The 23,485-nt window shown below is 40.3% G+C and overlaps 3 protein-coding genes and 2 long non-coding RNA genes across 7 annotated transcripts; 4 read left to right on the top strand and 1 right to left on the bottom strand.

Annotated features, from left to right (window-relative positions):
- Nucleotides 1-739: 739 nt before the first annotated feature.
- LOC124202725 (zingipain-2-like) lies at nucleotides 740-2,556 on the top strand. 2 transcript variants are annotated; one of them, XM_046599128.1, is made up of 8 exons: nucleotides 740-882; nucleotides 972-1,074; nucleotides 1,162-1,305; nucleotides 1,376-1,486; nucleotides 1,552-1,685; nucleotides 1,753-2,052; nucleotides 2,216-2,315; nucleotides 2,436-2,556. In XM_046599128.1, exons 1-8 carry the CDS (start codon nucleotides 755-757, stop codon nucleotides 2,550-2,552), a joined length of 1,137 nt encoding a protein of 378 aa, XP_046455084.1. In that variant the 5' UTR covers nucleotides 740-754; the 3' UTR covers nucleotides 2,553-2,556. The 2 variants fall into 2 exon arrangements, with proteins under 2 accessions (XP_046455084.1, XP_046455083.1); XM_046599127.1 differs by having other exon boundaries at nucleotides 969-1,074.
- Nucleotides 2,557-4,430: 1,874 nt separating this feature from the next.
- LOC124202718 lies at nucleotides 4,431-5,691 on the bottom strand. The gene is made up of 3 exons (XR_006878315.1): nucleotides 5,281-5,691; nucleotides 5,010-5,105; nucleotides 4,431-4,788 (listed from the first exon to the last, which is right to left on the bottom strand). It is a non-coding gene; the product is annotated as an uncharacterized LOC124202718 (long non-coding RNA).
- A 3,414-nt stretch (nucleotides 5,692-9,105) lies between these two features.
- On the top strand, nucleotides 9,106-13,296 carry LOC124203143 (adhesive plaque matrix protein-like). Of its 2 annotated transcripts, XM_046599783.1 has the most exons (5): nucleotides 9,106-9,262; nucleotides 9,329-9,472; nucleotides 9,538-9,585; nucleotides 9,655-11,292; nucleotides 11,323-13,296. In XM_046599783.1, exons 1-5 carry the CDS (start codon nucleotides 9,257-9,259, stop codon nucleotides 13,021-13,023), a joined length of 3,537 nt encoding a protein of 1,178 aa, XP_046455739.1. In that variant the 5' UTR covers nucleotides 9,106-9,256; the 3' UTR covers nucleotides 13,024-13,296. The 2 variants fall into 2 exon arrangements, with proteins under 2 accessions (XP_046455739.1, XP_046455738.1); XM_046599782.1 differs by having other exon boundaries at nucleotides 9,655-13,296.
- A 2,830-nt stretch (nucleotides 13,297-16,126) lies between these two features.
- LOC124203144 (histone H3.v1-like) lies at nucleotides 16,127-17,530 on the top strand. Its single transcript, XM_046599784.1, has 3 exons — nucleotides 16,127-16,247; nucleotides 16,377-16,583; nucleotides 16,640-17,530. The coding sequence occupies exons 1-3, from the start codon at nucleotides 16,242-16,244 to the stop codon at nucleotides 17,285-17,287; spliced, it is 861 nt and encodes a 286-aa protein (XP_046455740.1). The 5' UTR covers nucleotides 16,127-16,241; the 3' UTR covers nucleotides 17,288-17,530.
- Nucleotides 17,531-20,343: 2,813 nt separating this feature from the next.
- Nucleotides 20,344-22,504, top strand: LOC124201857. The gene is made up of 2 exons (XR_006877726.1): nucleotides 20,344-22,025; nucleotides 22,119-22,504. It is a non-coding gene; the product is annotated as an uncharacterized LOC124201857 (long non-coding RNA).
- Nucleotides 22,505-23,485: the final 981 nt, after the last annotated feature.

Below are 23,485 nucleotides of genomic sequence, written 5' to 3'. Positions count from 1 at the left end.
ACGGTTTTCACGCCGTCACTGCTGTTGGCTATGCGCCACTCTCAAAAGTTTCTCGCAATGCTGGAACTATAATTAGTGGCTAAATAATTGAGGCTAAACGGACAGTTGAAGCACAGCTGAAGCCAAGTTATAATATTTGTATTCATAAGAATAACGATTGCGTCATGGTTATCCGTAATTCATATGGAGATGGATACACACCCAGATGGCCGGAGATCACCGGATCGTTCTTTTCCCCTTCGAGGCATTGACTTGCGCAGAATTGAAAGAGACATTTCGTCTGCTAATGGTATGGTCGAATGGAAATGGAACTGACTTTCTATGGAAAAGTGATCTATACCTAATGGGGCATATACAGAATTACATATTCCAAAGGGAACTCCATAAAGAATTAGGTTATGCAACCGAAAATGCTAACAAGCCAAGATCGAACGCTGATTAATTGGATTTGCTATAGAGAGTCGCCGCGTGCCCAACCATGTATGAACTACTCGCCTTAATTCTTAAGATTGGCACGGATTTCTATCAAGTGAAATGGCATAGTGTAAATGATTCTGATCAAGTATTCAATAGAATATCTGTAGAATATTTACAGAACAAATACAAGAATTCCAGAATAAACGAACAGCACAGGTGCATCAGCAGGTGCAGTGATTGACGTAGTTTAAGCCGGACCTGCGCGATATTGATTTTACCCAGGTGTCTTTTGTTGGCGCTAATCAAACAAACATCGTTCAACCCATCCGCATAGAGAATGCTAATACATTCAGCTGTCCCAACAGTGATTGCAGCTATGGATTTAATTGGTAACTTATTGCGTATAAATTGGAATTGTCTTGCGTTCTACATCACATCATTTCCATACTTCATTACCGTATGTTCGTAAGTATAACTGCTCTATTTTTCTAAAGCTGTAATTCAAATAGTAGGTAGTATTGTCGACGTAATTATCACTTTTGTTTTACAAGTAGAATGGAATCTTCTGGATTTTTCGTAGCTGTACTACTGGTAGTCTCCTCGACTGCAATTCAATTCGGAAGTGCAGACTTGGAAGAAGCTTGGGAGAAATATCTGGTAAATAATAATGAGCTTGTTCACATGTAAAATACCAGCAGCTATATCTATAATAATATTACCGCGTTCGTTATATGCATTCATAAGGTCGAATTCCCGCTAGGCATACAAACAAAAGCTGAATATGGAAAGCGCAAATCCAACTTTGCCGTAACTAACGCCATGATCGAAGAGCACAACTCCAACAAAGACGCCACGTACCGAATGGAACACAACAAGTTCTCCGCTATGGTATATACACAGAATAAGGCTGCCGAATCCAATAGAATACATGTAACAAATTATACATTTCACTCAACAGGATGACGAAGAAATGATACAGTTCACGGGAGCCATTCTGCCGAGTGAGTCCAGCTCCAGAAATGGCAACTTGGATTTACTATTTCCTATTACACGCCAACTACCCACTTCGGTAAATTTATTACCATAAATATACTCAATATCTGTCTAATTATTTTTGTTGTTGTTGTTGCACAGATTGACTACCGCACCCACAAGTGCATGCAGCCGGTCAAGTCCCAGGGAGGTTGTGGAAGCTGCTGGGCTTTCTCGGCCACTTCGGTAGTCGAATTTGGCAAATGCATCGTTAACGGCACCAAGGTAGCTCTCAGGTAAGGAATTTTGAATTTCCCGCGCCTCAATACATGTTCGTCATATTTTGCTCATTTAATTCGACAGTGAGCAGCAAATGGTGGATTGCGACAAATCTAACAAGGGTTGCGGAGGTGGCTACATGGACAACGCTTGGAGGTACCTGGCCAAAGCTGTCGGTCAATCGGCCTCGGCAACTTATCCTTACGCAGGAGTCAAAGGCACTTGTCGCTACAAAGAAGCCAGCATGAAGAAGGCCATTGTGTCGCTGACCAATCCCGTGATGGATGTCCCTCGCAACGACACTAAAACCATGATGATGCTTCTAGCCAACAATCAGCTTCTTTCAGTAGGAATCGCGGTCGTCAGGTCCTTCAAAAACTACAGGTAAGACTTGTCCAACAATCATTCCGATTTACATTCGTTATCCCACTTTTTTTTCGCGCTAATAACCTCGTTGATTTATCGATATGCGCAGACTTTTCTAGTCTAACCAGCATTCAACAATCTTGGTTGACCTCAATCTTTTGTTTATACATCGACTCGACAGGTCTGGCGTCTACGTGGAGCCCAATTGTCAATCTGGCATTATCAGTTATCACGCCATCACCGTCGTTGGGTACGGCACTTTAAACGGCGTCGATTATTGGGTAAAATAAAAACAACAAAATTGCGCATTCCATTTATACTATAGTACAGCAGATAATTGGCTTTGATTGATTGACCGAGTCGATGGGAAAGTGAACATTCTTGAATTTGCATATCACCAGGTCATTCGAAATTCGTGGGGCACCGGTTGGGGCGCCAGAGGATACGCTCTCTTCCAGCGAGGTAAAAATCTGTGCCTTATCGAATCTTACGCTACGACAACCAACGTTGTGGGATAAATTTGGAAAAAAATATTTTGATCACCTGATTTCAAATTCACGCGGGCTTTGTTATTATCAATGAAATACACTTATAGCCAATGGGGATATTTAAAATTTAAAATAAAAAAGGAGCGCAGATTTAGTCATTAAAAGCATTTCAGCATCTTGATTGCGAGAAAACATTCATTTCGGTACCAAGACTGTATAATTTCAAAAATATTTGGAGCGGATGTCGAAACGAGTCTCATTCATAAATTAAATTCAAAAGATGTTTAACCGTTGGCTATACACATTATCTCCACTCGCAACGACAACACTTTCTTTTTGTTTAAAAAAAAAGACTTTCTTTTTCGGCGAACGATGATGACCGGGATGAAGCAATGAACTGCCTGTCTTATATACATTCACCATAAAATCTTTTTTCCCCCTTCGAAGCCTGTCGATCGATAAGACAGCATTTGAATATTAGAAATGAGTTGCCCGATAAGGTATAAGCACCTTTTTTTAAAAAAAATCTAGACGAGAGACTAGAGAGTTTTACTGCTCCTATTTTTTTCTTATCATCCGTCTTTCACCACAACGGATGGGGGGAAAAAAGTGGGCAGAGTTATATGGATTGAGACAATAAAAGCTGTAAATGATGCAACACGTCTAACAGAGCAATAGGACAAGGTTACCCCCTTCGGAAATGTGAATCACAATTAACACATACTCGATGAAATATGAACATAGTGTAAGATTAAGCCAGCGGCCGTTTTCAGCAGATCAATTTTCCAGCTTTCAACGACGTGACTCGGATGTAAATTGTTATTCAGTTGACTTTTACTTTTTTTTCACGCTGCGTTTAGACTTCCGTACTAGAAAAGGAATACATTTTTTAGAAAATGTCGACTATACCTTTACTTTCCTAGGTCTTTTCATTTCTAGATAAGCCAGGAATCAAAACTGGTCACATGTTACGTACGATGTAGTTGACGGTTTCCCTTACAAATAAAAAATAAAAAAAAAAAAAAAAAACTTTTCCTTTCAAACTATCACCTGCCTACGGTCCTGGAATTCTTCTCATTTTCGCGGTATTTGGTGACTGTGGTGTGACTGGTTCAACGACCACTTTCCCCTTCTATCTATATATAGTAAAGCGGCTTGAATCTGGATAAAAACGTTATTTTTGCTGGAACCAGTTGCTGTGTGAAAGGGAACTCGGTTTTTCGATTAGATGTATGGTTTTCCAGATGAGTAACACAGAATAAAATGGGCGTGAGCGGATCAAGGCATTTTCCGATTGAAATTAAATTTCCCGTTTGTGTCAAATTTCTTTTTCAAAATCAAGGCCTATCCTGTAGATTTCATGGCGTTGCAAGCCTTGATATTCAATGCTGCAACGCTCGTTGAAACGTGATTGCATGCCAACGATTGCTATTGCGTTGGTGTAGACTGTCTGACCCGGCTGTATACGTGCTGCGCTAGTCTTTGTCTTGTGTCTAACAGCCAAACTCTCTCAGACTACCCTTTCATGGCATTTGGTGAAACCTAGCCGTAGTAGAGCTGTCAATCGAGGTTTTGAACTCGGTCAAAAGTTTCCGTTGAATCCCTTTCCATGGACAGAAGGGATTCTGTTGGCCGAGCATACGTTGAATGGGGTTCAATGAATATACCAGTCGCCGTTAAGTCTGAGAACTCATCTCCCGTAATTAGGCTACATACTCTGATGAAAGACAATGTCATGATGCAAACGAGGAAGGTCCCTCTCGCTCATTTTCTAGCTACACTTTGCTTGAAATGTTTAAGATTAAATATTTTCGAATTTGAGACAAAGTTGTGAAGTCCAAAACCGGGACTGATCTGCAGTTGTTCTACAAATAATTAATTTAATGAACCCTAACCTCGACCCTAACTGAGTCAACAAAAACGGAGAGAGAAAACAATTCCAGTCAACAAGCCTAGCTCAAGAGTAATCGTACTCCGTACTCTGTCACGATTTATAATCAATGCCACCACATAGTCAGAAAGGAAGAATAGAGATGAATTTGTCCTACCTTTACAGCCTGGGAAATACGGCCAGGCATCCACAAGTGATCCATCCGTCCTCTGAAGAGTTGAATCCACCAGGCGGGATAGGAAAAAAAGGCGTCCTCGTGAATACACCCACACTCACATGGGCGTACACGAGGACACTTGAAGAAAGGGGAAGAAGAGATCCGTAATTCCACTGATATCGGAAAGTTTCTCCAATCAAGAGGGATGAGCTGTTTATCTGAATAAAAAATGAAAATGGACCGTTACAAAAAATATTTACAGACACCACAAGTATAAGGAAAAGTGGGAAAATGAGACAGTGGGTAAACCCTAATGGTTAATAATCTGGATAATTTAAGGTTTACATATAATACACTGCATTTGTACAAGTCATGCATCATTAAAAGGTTCTAGCAGGCCTATAAGGGAGACAGGAGTATAAGTAACGAAAAGCATTACCCAAGTGATGAGATTGCTGCTGATGACACGCCAATACCAGCACAAGCAAAATTTGCATATCTTGTGGCTATGATAAGGCTGGCTCTGGCTTCACATCTGCACAAAGGAAAAGGTTACAGAGTGCAAAGAAACTGCCATGCATCGGCAGGGAGCTTATACAACATGATAAATGCTAACCAGGAACTATAGCATTTGACAAATCTGTAACAGGTTTAACTCTTCTATTTAAGGTTTCATTATCATTGTAACTGTAAATCTTAGTTTTATTTACCTGTAGGCTAAACACTTTTAAAAACAGCATGAGTTGTATTTGGCGATTCCATAAAGAGATGACGCGACCAGAGTTGACACGACTTTTGTCATTTTATCTGCTGTGCTATTTTTCGTGCAGCCATTTACGTTTCCAAAAAAAGTGATCATTCCGTTGTCTTTAAAATCTTAAACAACAACTAGGTCTCTATTTCTTCGAAATTAGTAATTTTAGCTCTGATTTTAGAAAAACAGACGAATGCAGACGAAAATAATCTTCTAATTAGCCCTGATTAAGATATCGATATATTAAAAATCGACCCCCTCCCGCCTAAATCCAAACCGCTCAAAAACGATCAAAGCGGTTTTCTCACCTTTGCTCGACAACCGCTGACGGTATTCGGTATTATTTTAGTACCTAATAGTTCGTCTCAACAAGTTACTCTGAGCTACCACAGTCCAGATAAAAATTTGTACGAAAGCCGCAGATAATTACTTAAAGATCAAAACCACCACAATAAGACCCTCCAAGAGGGAATGATGGCCTTAGTCCTAAGTTGCCAATCGAAATCTTGTACACATATAATCAATGTCAATCGCTTTCTAATTCGATTGGCCTTAGCGAAACGACACTAGGGAGCAGCTAGACATGGATTGCTAATAAAAGCATAGCGCAGGCTGCGAAGTGGAGATGGGCAAAGCTTAAGAGCATTGTCTTATAGCCATCGGCCAAAACACCTCTGCATTTTGTCCTGATAAATCTGTGAAAGTCAAATCCAGCGCTGATTTTATAATTCCGTTTTCTATAGCTACATCCAGCAGCAGTCTTTTGAAATTGCCCCGTGCAACCCGATTGCAGATTTTTCGCGATGCATAGCGAATCGTAGCTGATGGTCAAATAAATTTTTATCCCGCATTGATGTCAACTGCTTTCGTCTATACGTTTCGTAATCCGATAGAAATAAAATCAGGTAAGATCTTACCTTCACCAACTTCGGCATTTGAACATCGAAGGGCGTTCGTTACATGTAAAAAAAAGTAATGACATCAAATTCCATTGATATTCCAAACTTGATTGATGGAATGAGTCTCAAATCTAGACGTACCGGCAAATTAAATTATTTTTTTGTAACCTAATCAAGAATGTATAATTCATCATATTGTTTTTTTTTTTGTTTAAAAGTTTGTTCCTTCTCGCCAACCAAAAACCGAAATTTATTTCGACCTTTTTTGTTTCGTTTCTTTCTTTTCGTAACCATACGAAACAGCTGCCGAGAGAGATTCGGTCGCCAGCAGTTTGAGAGAGGCGAAATGATATAAAAAACGAAATGACCCAGGCGAGTTCCAATTTTTGAAGATTCTTTCATCATTCCTTTTGTTGCGGCGAATAATCTACCGCGTGAATCACAATGAATCTATTGTGATGCACCGGAGGCTCCGTGCAAGGGATTCCAAGGCCTTCGGAGAATTGGTTGCAAGAGGGTCCATTGGGTCGAGAGAGAATTCTTGAGCTCACGTTCATCCCGCTGGCAGATCCGTTTCGAGCTTCAAATTATTATTGCGCTCTTAGCGAGTTCTGTTGTCATTTTTATATACATACGTGCAATGGGCGGTGAATTTTCGGATGGGAATGGCCAATTCATCAACAACTACATGAGAGAACATGCACAACAAGTTGACGCTGCTGCGCTGGGACAGATTCCAAACACGCTGCCGCTGCTCTGCACCAAGCAATATACTACTTTCTACTTTTTTTATTTGACTTTCTAACATTTACGTGACGATCTAGCTCTATTAAATGACCTTCAAGCGTCAGACGGTGCTGACGCTGACCTATTCATCTAATGTATTCGAAAGAACCCGCTATAAAAGGATTTTTAGAAAGAGAAAACGAACGGTCAAACGACGAGACGTTGTCGGTATAGTCTATACAATTATAGTATTGCCCAGCAACGCCCAAAGCAGCCAATGCGTTCTCCGTTCTCCCAATTTGCATAAAGACTATATGAGAGGACTCCCAGAAACAAAAAGTACAAACTGTTCCAAAACAGTTCGATAATTGGGTTTATTTTTTATTTGTTTAAATTTGTATATCCGTACTAAAAAAACAAAACAACTTTCATATGCTGAAGGACGCCCGGAATAAAAATATTTCCGTCAATATCGCCTATACTATATGTATAATAAGTACAGCAACTAGAACGCCTTGTTTGCCTTGAGTTTCCTTGCGCTGTTTATTCGGGAATAAAATTAAGAAACAAAATATAGGCTATTTCAGATGACGGTTCTTGACTTCTTGAACTCTTTTATCATTCATTTTCAAGGTATTAAAAAATATGGCAAATAACATTTAAATAAATGTTCTTTTTTATGCGTGTTGTGTTTTGAGACAAGATAATAACCACCAGCGAGAAATAGAAAGTATGTGGTGGCAAGAAGATTCGAATGAGGATGATAGATGAGTCTAGCCTTCTGATGGCACCTATATAATTACAGCAGATATAACTCTAAGGTAGAGCAAACGTAATACCGGACCTGTTAAATCACTCAACTATGTAATCATTAATATAATGTAATGATTATTAGGCTTACATATCCGTTTGAGTCAATAAATTTAAGTAGGCCTCCTTTTGAAATTAAAATTGCTTAGTGTAGTTGTATGGTGTCTACTAAAAATCGCTTAGTCAGCATAAAAAATGTGTCGGATAAATTGTGTGTTAGGTCTGACGGAAAATGGGACCCACCCACCTGTAATACGTAAACTAAAGAGAAAAAAAAAACTGGTTCTAGAAAAAGCTTTTCCCACTGAAAAATTTGGTAAATTTGACAGCTGTCACTGTTTTATTGTGTGCCACAATTTATAATTTAGCAAAAATTCCTGCTGAACTGCAGCTGATTCTAGCTTAACAACTTTGCAAATGTAGTCTAGATATAAAGTTATTCAATTTTCCCCCTATATTAAGCTATCTAGAAACTAGTACTTGTTATTCAACAAACAATTTTGCGAAATATAAGATAAAAATTAAGTATATACTAAATACGTTACCTTTTAAAGCTTTTATGCACAGATAGAGCCCAACTGAATTCCGAGACATCGATTTATAACTGGAGGAAGCGGAAAGCTGTTTAGATAGTGATTCATGCCACTATTTGTACATACATAATTTGCATCCAGACTGTGAAAGAAAAGGGTTTTCCTGCTGCATGACCTACTGAACGAATGAGCCTTGTAACAAAAATAAAGGCGTGAGGCTGACGGCACATGATGGGCATAAAAAAGAATTACCATACACAATGCCGACTCATGGGATTTTATAGAATGGGTAGTATAGTGCTGTTGCATACGGCAAAACAGGCGTCATGCCGAAGCCAAATTAAAAAACCAGTTTACCACTTAGCGCAGTTTGTTTAAATTCAAAAGCGGGTTTGCGGTGTAGCCACAATCTTGTGGTATACATTTGCATACAAGTACAGATAACTGCAACACCGATCGCGAGATCACCATGCAGTAGTAGGCCTATCAGACGCTCACTTTTAGCTATAGGGAGAAAGAATCCCTGCCCAGTATCCGTATGGAACATTCACCTGCTAAAACTTGTTTTGAATAGCAGTGCTGTAATAGCGCCACTTTTATGCATCCTAATATAAAAATGAAAAATAAGCAACGAGTGGCACGTAAAGCAACTCCCATGTAGGTTTGGCTCACCTATTTCACATTTAAGAAAGTGGATCGTGAACTTTGTCAATGTCTCAAACATGAAAGTATACAACATGCAAGATAATCTTATATACAGCATGTACCGAATCCGTTCACTTTCTCTTGCGTCTCGCTCGTTCAAGTTCTAACCTTTTCTCTTTGTACAGCAGCCACGCATTTTGATCCAGTCGTTATAGGGTTGACACAACTGATAGAGTTGGGTATAAAAACGATCGGCTGGTCAATAGTGCAGTGTCAGTTGTTCGTCAACTGTTGTTCAGTCACATTCTCTTAAAGAACCATGAAGGTACTAAATTGCAGATTTCGTGGTGAAGACAAAATTCAACTTGATCGCTATTGGATTATCATTTAGGTTTGCTTCGTCGTCGCTCTTTTTGCTTGCGCATTAGCTGCTGCTAATGTCGCTCAAGTTGCCGCTGAAGCTGTTGCTGATCCTGCTGCCACTGTGTATGTGTCCCAAGAAGATGATGATGGAAATAACGAAACTACTGAATCAGTGAGTGACATTATTTCTTAATCAAGTTACAAAATAATGTTATTCATTTGTCATTGAAAAACTAGATAAATTCCGCGAACAAGGATGATGACGACGACTACAAAAACGAAAAGGTAGAAAAAATTAAACAAAAATTTTCAATATTTTGTTCTGGGTTTTTTAACATTCACCTTCATTTACAGGAAATATTCGACAAGGAAGTAGAAAAGATATCCAATTCACAAGAATCTTCCGAAGAACTCGTTGCAAAAACAACAACTGACACTGAAATTCCTTCCTGCAAACCAATTTACATTTACCTTCCAGCTCCAGCACCTACAACAGCAGCACCTGTTTACGTTAGACCAACCACCGCTGCACCCGTTTACGTTGCTCCTACAACAGCAGCTCCTGTTTACGTTGCACCCAAGACCGCTGCTCCAGTCTACGTTGCACCCAAGACCGCTGCTCCAGTCTACGTTGCACCCAAGACCGCTGCACCAGTCTATGTTGCACCAACCACTGCTGCTCCAGTCTACGTTGCACCCAAGACCGCTGCTCCCGTCTACAAAGCTCCTGCCTACGTCGCTCCTACCTACGTTGCTCCCGTTTATGTAGCCCCTTCAACCATTGAAGTTAAAACACCAGGAAAGAAATACGGGTCAGTTAGAGCTCCAGGATACAACTTAGGTTATGCTAAGACCGAAACCAGCGAACCAGCAACAGTTGAAGTGAAGACAACCTACAAAACTGTTGAGGCTGAGCGACCAAAATACGTAGCCCCCGAACCCAAATACGTCGCTCCTGTTTACGTTGCACCGACTGCTGCTCCAGTCTACGTTGCACCCAAGACCGCTGCTCCAGTCTACGTTGCACCCAAGACCGCTGCTCCAGTCTACGTTGCACCAACCACCGCTTCTCCCGTTTATGTTTCTCCCACAACTGCAGCCCCCGTTTACGTTGCACCAACCACCGCTGCTCCAGTCTACGTTGCACCTAAGACCGCTGCACCAGTCTACGTTGCACCAACCACCGCTGCCCCAGTCTACGTTGCACCCAAGACCGCTGCTCCCGTCTACAAAGCTCCTGCCTACGTCGCTCCTACCTACGTTGCTCCCGTTTATGTAGCCCCTTCAACCATTGAAGTTAAAACACCAGGAAAGAAATATGGGTCAGTTCGAGCTCCAGGATACAACTTGGGTTATGCAAAGACCGAAACCAGCGAAGCAGGTACAGTTGAAGTAAAGACAACCTACAAAACTGTAGAAGTTGAACAACCTAAGTACGTAGCCCCTGAACCCAAATACGTAGCACCCGAACCCAAATACCCAGTCTACGTTGCACCAACTACTGCTGCACCAGTCTACGTTAAACCAACCACCGCTGCACCCGTTTATGTTGCTCCCACAACTGCAGCCCCCGTTTACGTGGCACCAACCACCGCTGCTCCAGTCTACGTTGCACCCAAGACCGCTGCTCCAGTCTACAAAGCCCCAGCCTATGTCGCTCCTACCTACGTCGCTCCTTCAACTTATGAAGTTAAAACCCCTGGAAAGAAATACGGATCTGTTCGAGCTCCAGGATACAACTTGGGTTATGCAAAGACCGAAACCAGCGAAGCAGGAACAGTTGAAGTAAAGACAACCTACAAAACTGTAGAAGTTGAACAACCTAAGTACGTAGCCCCTGAACCCAAATACGTAGCACCCGAACCCAAATACCCAGTCTACGTTGCACCAACTACTGCTGCACCAGTCTACGTTAAACCAACCACCGCTGCACCCGTTTATGTTGCTCCCACAACTGCAGCCCCCGTTTACGTGGCACCAACCACCGCTGCTCCAGTCTACGTTGCACCCAAGACCGCTGCCCCAGTCTACAAAGCCCCAGCCTATGTCGCTCCTACCTACGTCGCTCCTTCAACTTATGAAGTTAAAACCCCTGGAAAGAAATACGGATCTGTTCGAGCTCCAGGATACAACTTGGGTTATGCAAAGACCGAAACCAGCGAAGCAGGAACAGTTGAAGTAAAGACAACCTACAAAACTGTAGAAGTTGAACAACCTAAGTACGTAGCCCCTGAACCCAAATACGTAGCACCCGAACCCAAATACCCAGTCTACGTTGCACCAACTACTGCTGCACCAGTCTACGTTAAACCAACCACCGCTGCACCCGTTTATGTTGCTCCCACAACTGCAGCCCCCATTTACGTGGCACCAACCACCGCTGCTCCAGTCTACGTTGCACCCAAGACCGCTGCTCCAGTCTACAAAGCCCCAGCCTATGTCGCTCCTACCTACGTCGCTCCTTCAACTTATGAAGTCAAAACCCCAGGAAAGAAATACGGATCTGTTCGAGCTCCAGGATACAACTTGGGTTATGCAAAGACCGAAACCAGCGAAGCAGGCACAGTTGAAGTAAAGACAACCTACAAAACTGTAGAAGTTGAACAACCTAAGTACGTAGCCCCTGAACCCAAATACGTAGCACCCGAACCCAAATACCCAGTCTACGTTGCACCAACTACTGCTGCACCAGTCTACGTTAAACCAACCACCGCTGCACCCGTTTATGTTGCTCCCACAACTGCAGCCCCCGTTTACGTGGCACCAACCACCGCTGCTCCAGTCTACGTTGCACCCAAGACCGCTGCTCCAGTCTACAAAGCCCCAGCCTATGTCGCTCCTACCTACGTCGCTCCTTCAACTTATGAGGTTAAAACCCCTGGAAAGAAATACGGATCTGTTCGAGCTCCAGGATACAACTTGGGTTATGCAAAGACCGAAACCAGCGAAGCAGGAACAGTTGAAGTAAAGACAACCTACAAAACTGTAGAAGTTGAACAACCTAAGTACGTAGCCCCTGAACCCAAATACGTAGCACCCGAACCCAAATACCCAGTCTACGTTGCACCAACTACTGCTGCACCAGTTTACGTTAAACTAACCACCGCTGCACCCGTTTATGTTGCTCCCACAACTGCAGCCCCCGTTTACGTTGCACCAACCACTGCTGCTCCAGTCTACAAAGCCCCAGCCTATGTCGCCCCTGCTTATGGCGCCCCTTCAACCTATGAAGTTAAAACACCAGGAAAAAAATACGGATCAGTTCGAGCACCAGGATACATCTTGGGATATGCTAAGACCGAAACCAGCGAACCAGCTACGGTTGAAATAAAAACCACTTACAGAACTGTTGAACAGCCCAAATATGTTCAGGTTCAGTCGTACAGAACAGTCGAACCTCAACGAGTCTATTCCACCCCTAAAGTCTCTGCCCCAGTTTATAGTGCACCTAAAGCAGCAGCTCCAACTTACGTGGCCTCTTCTTATGCTCAACCAAGATATTATGCTGCACCGAATAACCAATATGTCTCGGCTCCAGTTGCTTCATACAAACCTGTTGAGTTACCCAAGTATCCAGTCTACGTTGCACCAGCACCTGTTGCACCAGCTTATGTGTCATCTTACGCACCGGTAGAAGTGAAACGCCCTGGTAAGAAATACGGTTCTGTTCGTGCTGTTGGGTATAATTTGGGTTACGCTAAGACGGAAACCAGTACAAATTAAAATATATTTCAGAATTTTTAAAATCTAAAATTTGCTTATTGGCCGACATCAACTTAATGAAGTCGCTCAGAAATGTATTTATGGTTTGATTCAGATTTATTCACCAATCTTGTGTGCAGTGATGTGGACGTTTTGGTTTTTACTGTGACTTTAATCATGTATAGGGTTTTATGGTAGTTAAATAGCTACACTTATTGTGATGCTTGTCAAAAGCCATGCTTATTTCGTATATTCTTCTGAAAATATAATTTTAAAAATAAATAGTTTAAATCATTTTTGTGAAAAACACACATGTGTCTTTTATTCATTTCTATATTCTGACCATCTGGCGAAATATATCGCACAAAGCGAAACTTTTCTGCGTGCTAGGCTATTATACTTGCCATTGTGAATCCATAGGGTCCAACACCTTTCTTACTTTGTCTGATAGATGGAGTGATTGTGTCAGCGAATTTTAAAACTTTTTGAGCTTTGCAAACTTTTGTTTCAATGTTTGATTTCATTTAATTTGGCTTGCGCCGTTGCGCGCTTTTCATGATTGGAATAGCCAGGGCTTTGAATGGTACTGGTACTTTTGTAACGGTAGTCTCGTATACCAGCAATTGTTCAGGCCACTTCAGGGCAAGATAATTCCCTTTTGGCTCCCAAGAGGGCCTTGGAAGGTCTTATATCTAATTGTGGCGGTTTCGGTAATTATTTGAATTTCGTGCAAATTTTTACATTTATCTTGACCATGGTGGGGGCTCAGTGTAACTTGTTGAGACGAACTACTAAAATAATCCCGATTCGTTTAACGGAATTTGAGCGCGGATGAGAAAACAATTTTTATCGATTTGGATTTAGGGCAGGGTTTGATTTCTATCGATATCATAAGATTTTAAGTATGCTAATAAATAGATGATTAGTTTCGTCTGCTTTAAGTGTTTTCGTTGTGTTCGTTCTTCGTTGTTCATTTCGAATCTTTCAAAGAAAACGGAACGATCACGTTAAACGATCGTGGCTGTACGAAAAATAGCAGAATAAATTAGATTATTAAAATGTGGACCTCGTGTGAACTCTTTTACTCTGATCGCGTCTTATTATAGAATCTCATTATACACTCCATCAGCATGCTGTTAAGCAGGTAAATAAAACTAAGAATTCAAATTATGGGAGCTTAAATAGAAGAGGTAGGTCTACTTTCAAAATGTGTCAAATATTAGGTTCTGGTTGGCATTTATCATGTAAGCCTCTTGTCAATCAAGACATGATGCAAGCACTTTTTTTGCACCATATAAAGTAACCGTTTTCCTTTAGACAGATTTGAGGTCTGAGTCACATCGTAACCACAAGTTCTGCAAATTTTGCTTGTGCTGGTATTAACCTGTGATCAGCAGCAATCTCAGTAGGCTATCATCGCTTTTATTCCTGTGACCTGCTAGAAAATTTAATAATGTATGCCTTGCATCATTATTACACTTGCATCACAATTACGGTTTACCCATGCACTGTCTCTTATTTTTTAACTTTTCCTTATATTTGCTGTTCCTGTAAATATTTTTTGCGTTTTTTGTAACCCATTTTTCATTTAGATACACAGCATCCCCCTAGATTGGAGAAACTTTCCGATGATGTCGTTCGAGTTGAGGAGATCTCTTCTTCCCCCCATCTAAAAATATCATCTTGACGTGTACACCCATGTGAGTGTGGGTGTTTTCACGAGGACGCCCTGGCCGCATGGTGTCTTCAACTTTTCAGCTGATGGATGAAGCACTTGTGGATGGATGTCTGGCTGTTTTCCCCAGGATTAAAGGTAGGAACAATGTAATCTCTGTTCTTCCTTTTAGACTATTTGCTGAGTTTTTGGACTATACGGTTATTCCTGAGCTTTGCAGATGACTGGAACTTTTTTTTTCTCTTGCCGTTTTTGTAATAATATAACCCACTAATAGTAGTATAATGTAGCCCAGTAATAATAACATTAAATATCTCATTTGTAGAGCGACTGATGCAGAACAGCCCCGGTTTTATACCTCACAACTTTGTCTGTGGGTAAACAATCAAACTCGGAAATATTTTAATATTAAAAACTACACGCAAAGTGCATATAAAAAATGGTATGTCCAAACCAAGAGGGACCTGACGCAACGTCGGCACAGCTTCGTTCTATTACTCTATACAACTGCGATCTTAAACCGCCAAGTCTTTTTAAACGGATAGGCACCAAAACTCCTTTGAAGTAATAACTCCAATCCTCCAAAGCTTAACTTTCTATACATACCATGAATTTCTATAAATGAGCGGCCTTCGAGCTGCAACAATGTCCAGACTAACGTTGACCTATTCAACTGATAAGCTACTTTGCAAAAAAAAAAAAAAAAACTGTAGCGTTAAAGGTCATTAGAATTATTTTCTGATTATTTTATATTTAGTTTTGCATGAACCTGTTCGTTAATAGCCTTCAAAGCGAAGAGTAGATAATTCCGAAGCCTTATTTCGATCTTGCCATTTTTGTTTTAATTTGCTTCCCTGTTGTTCGATTCCAAATAGATCACAAAAAACTTCTATAACATTTGATAAATCGCTGCAGAATTCAGAGAAAGAAAGTTGAATAGCCACTGGGAAAAGAAGTTGCTTGCATAAATGTCGATCACAAAAAGTGAAAGCCGGTTCAACGTGATTCAACAGATTGAGTCTCTATGGTCTGTAATGGGAATAATAATAATTTTTTCAAAAATTAAACATATACGAGGTATAAATGCCGTGACGTGATTAACCAATACATAGCTGTTGATAGCTTCTGATAGCGAGAATCGCTTGAAATGTCTATACCGTCACCTAAGTACTTTCATTAATTCAAACTCGTTTAGACATCGTCAAAATGACTCTAATGCCGCACATTTGTTTGTCACGCTATAGAAGAAAAGAAAAAAAAAAGGAACACGTCACAAAAGTTCCCAGGCACTACACAGTATAGGTTGACTCCCCTACTCCAGAGATGAAAGTGGATCATGGACTTATTGTACATATATTGGTGTTGAAAGGACCCTTATGCAAGATTATCAAAATGCTCAAAGTCGATTCGTCGCTTTCTTTTATCCTGAATTTTTTAGCCATTTCATGGTGTATACCTCTTGCAGTGACCGTGATACGGTTGACATGTCAAACGAGAGCAAGTATAAAAAGGGCCCAGGTGTTCTTCAACTATCCTTCAGTCTCGTTTCCACTACTGCTCAACCATGAAGGTATATAATAGTGACTATCAAGTCGTTGCCTGATTTCAAATATTTGGATACACCATCTTTCTCTCTGTTCACTTTGTTTGGTAAATCATTTCAAATTTAACAAAAGTTCAATTTATATTACTTTTATAGATTTGGCTTTTCGCTGTCGTTTTGGCCTTCGCCGTAGCTGCCGCATCAGCAGCAGCCGTATCAGAAGTGGCTGCCGGAAAATATCTTGCCAAAGATAAAACCGATGTCGATGTAGCTGTCACTGACGTCCCTGAAGCTGAAGCTGATGTTGATGCTGAAGCTGAAGCCAAGGTTGAAACTGAAGGAGAAGAAGAATCCGAGACCGAAGTAAGTAACATTCAACCCATTTCATTTCGTTTGGTATTAAAATGTCAAATTCACAGGGCAAAGAAGAAGAGAAAGAAGAAGGAGGTTCTAACGAGTCTTCATCCGAAGAAAACGAAGAAGAAGAAAAAGAAGAGGAGGAAAGCAGCACCAATCATCAAGCTGATGAAGAAGTCACAACAGTTAAAGTGCTGGACTCCGTCCCCGTCGTTTACAGCACAACCGAGGCCTACGTCAAGCCCACTTACGTTCCGACAGCAGCGGCCTACATCAAATCGAATTACATCCAGATTCCAGGGCCGGTCTACAAGCCAGCAGTCACCACTGAAGCCCCAAAACCCGCGGTAACATACAATGTCGTCAAGACTGAAATCTCCGCTCCCGCAGTCGTTGAAACGGTTGAAACACCCAAAACCGAGTCGAAATACGTTAAACCAGTCGTAGCGGTTGTAGTAGAAACGACGACAAAGTACTCGCCCATCGTTTTCGAAAAGACCTCGTCTGCCCCAGTTGTCACTGTGAGAAAATCCGGTTGGGTCCGTGCACCTGGATACAATCTCGGATACGCCAGGTCGGAGAACAGCGATCCGGCTGTAGTTGAAACGCCCAGAACTTCTGCCACTTATTCCAGAAGCGAACCCTTGGCCACCGCTAAAACAGTGGTCACTCCCCTGGCTTATCGCCAATGGTTCTACAAACCGCAGTAAACTATATAAATGATTGCCCAACGGTCGTTTAAAAAACAAACAATTCATCGTAGGAAAATTTCTAGCGTGTTCGCATTGTTAATCCTATTATTGTATACAAACCTTGTTCAGGCATTTATATAGCCGCAATGGTGTGTTACATAACATGTGACACATGCGCTTGCATTTACAAACAACTCACATTTTTACTGTAATTTATATAATCACGCTCACGCTATATATTGATACACCTATCCATTTTCACATTTAGATAAAAATATATGTGTAAAAGCGAGAAAAAAAAATGATTGTATTTTTTGTTGCGTTAATCGATTCATCAAACTTTAAAAGAGTCCCCGATGACATATCGGACCCAGTAGTAGACGTATGGAAAGATAAATTTAGAGTTGGGCGTTGGCTAGGGTGTATTTTGCCGAGGCAATAGATGATCACAGCCGGTTTTATTTGGGGACGTCTTCTTTCACTTTTTTCCAAGTTCGAAAACAAGTTCTATCTTTCAAATCTTTTATTCTTATTTTCAAACGTAACTTGAATACATTTTTGACGCGAGCTCGCCAGATCTCGATGCAAGGCGCGTAGAAAGTGAAGGAGCGTGGAATTTGGTCCCTGTGAAGTTGCGGAACCTGCCTATAGAACAACTTTTTTTGGTGGGGGTTGTCGCATTTTCTTCTTTTTTTTTAGAGGTCGCCCAGTCGTATGCAGGGCGTGAATTCGTCACAGAAAAGTGTGTAAAATTGGTCCAGTTATTTTGGAAGACAAGACAAAAAAGTATTCGTGCTGCACACGACCGTCTGGAAACGAATATAATACGTGCATTGCATCACTTAAAATTCGACAAGTCACTGTCTTTTCTTTCGGTGGACCTTGTAGCAATTCTTGGGCTATCCTAATATCTTTTGTCGAAATAAAAAAGCTTATAACCTTGTCGGTATTTAGCGAGAAAGTAGGCTACTCTATTTCATTTAGACTGATCCCGAAATGTGATTTTGTTTCAGGTTCGTCCAGTCCAACCAAAAACCAAAAACACACAGAAGTTGTGCCAAAATATCGATTTCAACTCGATGATAAGCAGTGGCTCCTATCTTTTGTAAAAGGTAAGTTAAGATAAGTTAAGATAAGATATTTTTGGTATCTTTTTGGTATCTTTTATCTTGTGTAAAATTCAGTTAAAATAAAGTATTTTTAACTTTAGGGTATGAAAATAATGGTATTATTTGGCCCTAAAAGATAAGATACTTGAGATCCCATCTAGCGGTAAAAAAATGATACTTTAGGGATAAAATTAGAAATTTTTTTAAGGCCAAGGCCTGACAGCTGACTCATCAGGAGTTCAGGACGTAGCAGACTACTTTCAGCCATGCTTTCAGCGAAATGCTTTCAGCGCCCGGCCAAAGTATTGGATGAGTTGGGGACTTATTTAAAAGAACCCATCGTAGCTATGGAAGTTCCAGTAAATTTAATGGATCCCGACGGTGACCTTTGCGTCACTAAGCCCCTCGAGTATTGGAAATCTAATCACTGTCGTTTTCCAATACTAAGTGAAATCGGCAGAGATGTTGTTAGCGTTGCAGCATCATCAGGATCTGTTGAACGAGCTTTCAGTGTGGCTTCGGATATTTTAACAGCAAAACGCGCAGCCATGAAACCAGATCTCTTCGTCAACTTGATGCTTATCAAGTGCAACGCAGGGCTTAAAGTTGGTTTACGTGATGCTGTCATTGTTGTGTAAACTAAAAGTAAGACTTGTCATGCAATACAATGCAGAAATTCAACAATTTATCAACTCAAATGTTCTTTTCCTTTTTTTTTGACTAAAAAATAACTTTTATCTTATCTTAATTTATCTTATCTTTTTCCCACCATAAAAATTCGGAAATAACTTATCTTTACTTTTTTTTTCAGATAATATCTTGTATCTTAGAATTTTTTTTCGGTATTTCTGAATAACTTAACTTTAATTTTTTTTCGGGCAATTTTTTTTTAGTATCTTTAACTCTAGGGTAAAAAAAAAAAGATAGGAGCCACTGATGATAAGTTCCCAAAATGATGCTGTAGGTTTCACTGCGTTTCGCAATCAGACCCAACTACGCATAACAAAACATGGGTGTATAATATCCAAAAGAGATTAAGTTCTATATGTTATCTCAGAATGCTAAGGCCCCCGTTCTCCGTCTTGACTTGTCGTGTACAAATGCGAACAAAATTCCACATTAAGTAATCGTTCGTTGACTGTACTACGTTCCGAGTTTTCTCTTTTTACTTGCACTATAAAAGAATGCGATCAGCATAGTTGCGTAATTGGGGAGACATTTCAGAGTTGGACAGCAGCAGCTGAGCTGGGGTATTTTTTTTTTTGGCTGAATACAGCAGCACGTGACGTGAATTACATTCAGCGGTCGTCGAGTGGAAAAATTCGAACCAGTCGGTTCGGTTCGATATCGAGACATTTAAGTTTTTGTCGTCAAGTGTACAGCGGTATAATAATCTCGAGAATGAAATGAAAGGTTTTCATTTTTTTGCTCTTACGCTCTTACCGTGCGAAACAACGGTTTTTACTTAGCGTTTTTTTTTTACCGGGCATTTGACACTTGAGTGACGCGGACCCCACCTTGATTCATGAAATATTTATGTATCACTCGACACCACAATAAATTATTCATGTTTTATTTTTTCTCCTCTGTTCTTCTAAAGTTCATTTCTTTTTCGTTTTCAGGGTTGGCCTAGTTTAGGTAGACGGACCGACATGTCGATTTGTTAACTGTCTGACCTGTGTCCCTCTATACTACGGTACGAATTCTATATAACCCAGGGCCGAACTATATTTAACTTGTTAGACTCTGCTCACTTTGACACTTCGTACATTAACGTTATGTAACCGCGAGCGTCTGTGATTGTGTCGGGTAACGTTCGTATAATATTGAACTTTGTGTATTTACTATTATTACAAATATTTAGTTGAACTTCGATCGTAACGTTAAACGGTAACCCACCAAAAAGTATAAATGTGTCACGACTCTTTGCTGGGTAAAAAGTTATACAAAAGTTATACCGGGGGGGATGGCCTCTGGCAGCCTTTTTTTTCTTCTAAGATTTATATAACGATGGTAACATCCGGGGTCAGAAAGGTAAACAGTTCCAGGAAATTTCTTCGTTAAAAAAAGAAAAAGAAGAAAACTGATAATATTTTTTTTTTTAATAAGCCGCCTTTAACAGTTGATTGTGCTTTCTCATCGGTCATTAACATGCAATTAGTGTTATACCTAATGAAAAAAAAAATAGCTATAGCCTACTTCCGTCAGCATTTTGTCTCTTGATTTATTTTTTTCATGTCATTATTTCACACGTGATGTTGTACAAAAGAAAGAAGCGGAATGAATATTACATTTTCCAATCTCATAGGCACTGATGTGGACAAGGGAAATACCAACTACGTATATAATCCTCTTATCAGCAATTCCAATATGCCGGGCCTGTATAATTCTCCCTGCGCAATAGACGACCTCTATGCGATCCGTAGTAAAGTATTGATTCTTTTTCGCTACATGTTCTATGTACTCCCCTTTCAATGGAATTGTCATAGCAGTGACGTCAAATCCGATTGAAAACGGGAAGCATTTCTTTTTTTAAAAAATCCCTTTTATCGCGATTTTCTGTTCCGTTTTGTGGAAAAAGTTCAAATGTTGAGCGATAGATGGCGATCAAATCGATGGGAACCGCTTCAACCCGCCGCCAAAATCCATCAATCACGCTCGAGTTTCACGGACGGGTATTAATGCTCCGTGAGAAATGAAACTGGATCTCTTCTCCATCAACCGTCACCTTGTTTGGTCATTCCTACCTTCATAAAACAAAAACTCAAAACAGTCCTATTTCACATGCAGATTGCTGCTGCAGCTCTAATGTTGAACTCAAGTGCGCGATCGCAGTATTTCATCTCGATTCGCTACTGAACTGCCACCAACGAATTCAACCATCTGTAAAAAAAAAGCAAAAATATAACCAAACTTAGACTTGGAGAAAAGATAATCATCGCAGTTTGTTTCGTCCGAATCATTGTCCAACTCCGCTCGGTTTTGAATTGTGTTTGTCACGACACAGTTGAGACGATGAACCAAGTCAAAATGAGCGCCGAAACAGTTTGGGGAGTGGTCACGGTTAGATGAGACAAAGTGCACTGTCTGCCGAGTGAGTGTGTAATCCTTTTTCTTCAGACAGAATTTCAGTAAAAATAAAACAAAAATAAAAAAAAACCGTTCGTCAGCTTAATGAAGCCACGCGTCGTTCAGCCCCAAGGGCGGCAGCAGCAGCCAATTCGTCTAGAGATTTAAAGCCTGTCGTCGGCGTTTGAAAAAACATTACGTATTATATCCTAGAAGAGCCTATACAGACAGAGTCGACTTTGTGTGTGTGATAATAACATACAGGAATATTATAACTGGATACTGGAATAACCGGATGAATGGGAACCCCTCTAGTCTTCTACAGTCGTCCTTATTATCTTCTTCAATAGATTTTATTTTTATTTTTATTTTTCGTTATAATAATGTATAACTCAAAGGCTTCCTTTTTTGATATGCCGTTTCAATCTGTGACCCGACCGAAATCGGTAGCCCCCGAAAGAAAAAAAAGAGAAGTTGATGATGGTGGTAATTATCTTTTATTTAATACGCGTGCATACACACTACTGGAGTTTTTGGCCGTAGGATGAGGCAACTCTCTACAGCAGCTAATTATATTGGTAAGAAAACAAAAGGTCGGAGAGCTGGCTCTCTCATCTGACATTCGATGCCCAACGCACAGATTTTTTTATTTTATTTTTTTTCATTTCCAGGTATCCGCCGAATGTTTTACCTGCGTAGCATCCAGTATATGCGTTAGAGACTACCGTGCTCTATACGTGAACTGGACAGGTTGGAAGAAAAAGAAAAAGGAATCTGGTCGTAACTTGTTTTTTTTCTTTTTTAAAAAAAATGAAATAAAAAGGCCTCTGTCTTAAATAAACTGAAACTCTAAATTATTCTTATTCTCAGAACATCTTTCTCTCTAACAGAGACAGAGAGAGAAAAACACTGGAGGCTTGTTGTTGCCAAGTCGGACACGTTCTAAGGCCCCGTAGCTCGGCCGCATCTATATACAGGAATATATATACTATACTGTGCCTGTGTATGTATAAACCGGTTTGAACTCGAATGCCCACATACATTTTATAAAATGATACTCGTATTTCTTCAAAAGGCAGAAACGAAATAAGAATAAAAACAAAACATCCAACTCTTTTAATTCAATAAATTTACAACAGACTCAAACTGACCGTCGCGCAATATAAAAATGGACTTGTTCCTCATTCGATCCTTTCTTTTTCCACCATTGAATGAAAAGTTATGATAAAATATATTATTATCAAAAGTAATTATTATTACGTGATTCGTGGACGTTGGTTGAAACTTTAATTCATTTACTAAACAAATCTGAATATAGATTGCATCGTTGCCGTTTGGAATTTTTGATCATGTGTTTTTTTTCTTTTCCTGTTTTATTTTTGTGATGTGGTTGTGAATCGATTTGCCGATAGCCCCGTGGGCCCTTTTATGAGAGGGGCCGGTCGGCGCGGCTGCACGAACGCAAAGTTTGGGAAAACATTTTTCGGCACGATTGCACCATCGCCGGCAATGCGTACCCATTCCCCTCCAGTTAAAGGAAACAGCTGAGAGTCCTCGTTTAGCTCGGCTCGTCTATCATCATATCCCATCCATTTTCTTTTTTTTTTAAATTACGATAGCCAATTCAGTTTGATGATGAAGCGAAAAATTGGTAATCAACTGAGACGAATGGAATTTTGGTTTTCGAATATTTAAACAGATTGAAAATTTGGGAAAACACGTGAAAAATAATCTCCAATGAATTAAGGATTATCAGTATCACCCCAGCTATAGAACGACCTGATGTGCCTGTAGATTTATTTCGGTGGTTGCTTTTAAAATAACACACAAAACGACGACACTGTTTGGGTAAACTTTGGCACTTGGGACGATATTGTTGCACCATCATCGCCCCATGTTTGAACGATAGTGCATTTAAACACGACCCTTACTTGAGTGTGTAGCGGGAAAAACCTGCAGTTTATTCTTTCACGAGATTATTTTTTGAAAAAGGCAAAAGTCCACTAAATCCTTTTTACAATATCGTTGTTCATATTCT

Source organism: Daphnia pulex, chromosome 9, assembly GCF_021134715.1.
Source record: "Daphnia pulex isolate KAP4 chromosome 9, ASM2113471v1".
Taxonomy (NCBI): Eukaryota; Metazoa; Arthropoda; class Branchiopoda; order Diplostraca; family Daphniidae; genus Daphnia; species Daphnia pulex.
Note: the sequence above shows the minus strand (reverse complement) of the source record. Positions and strands in the feature narration are given on the sequence as shown.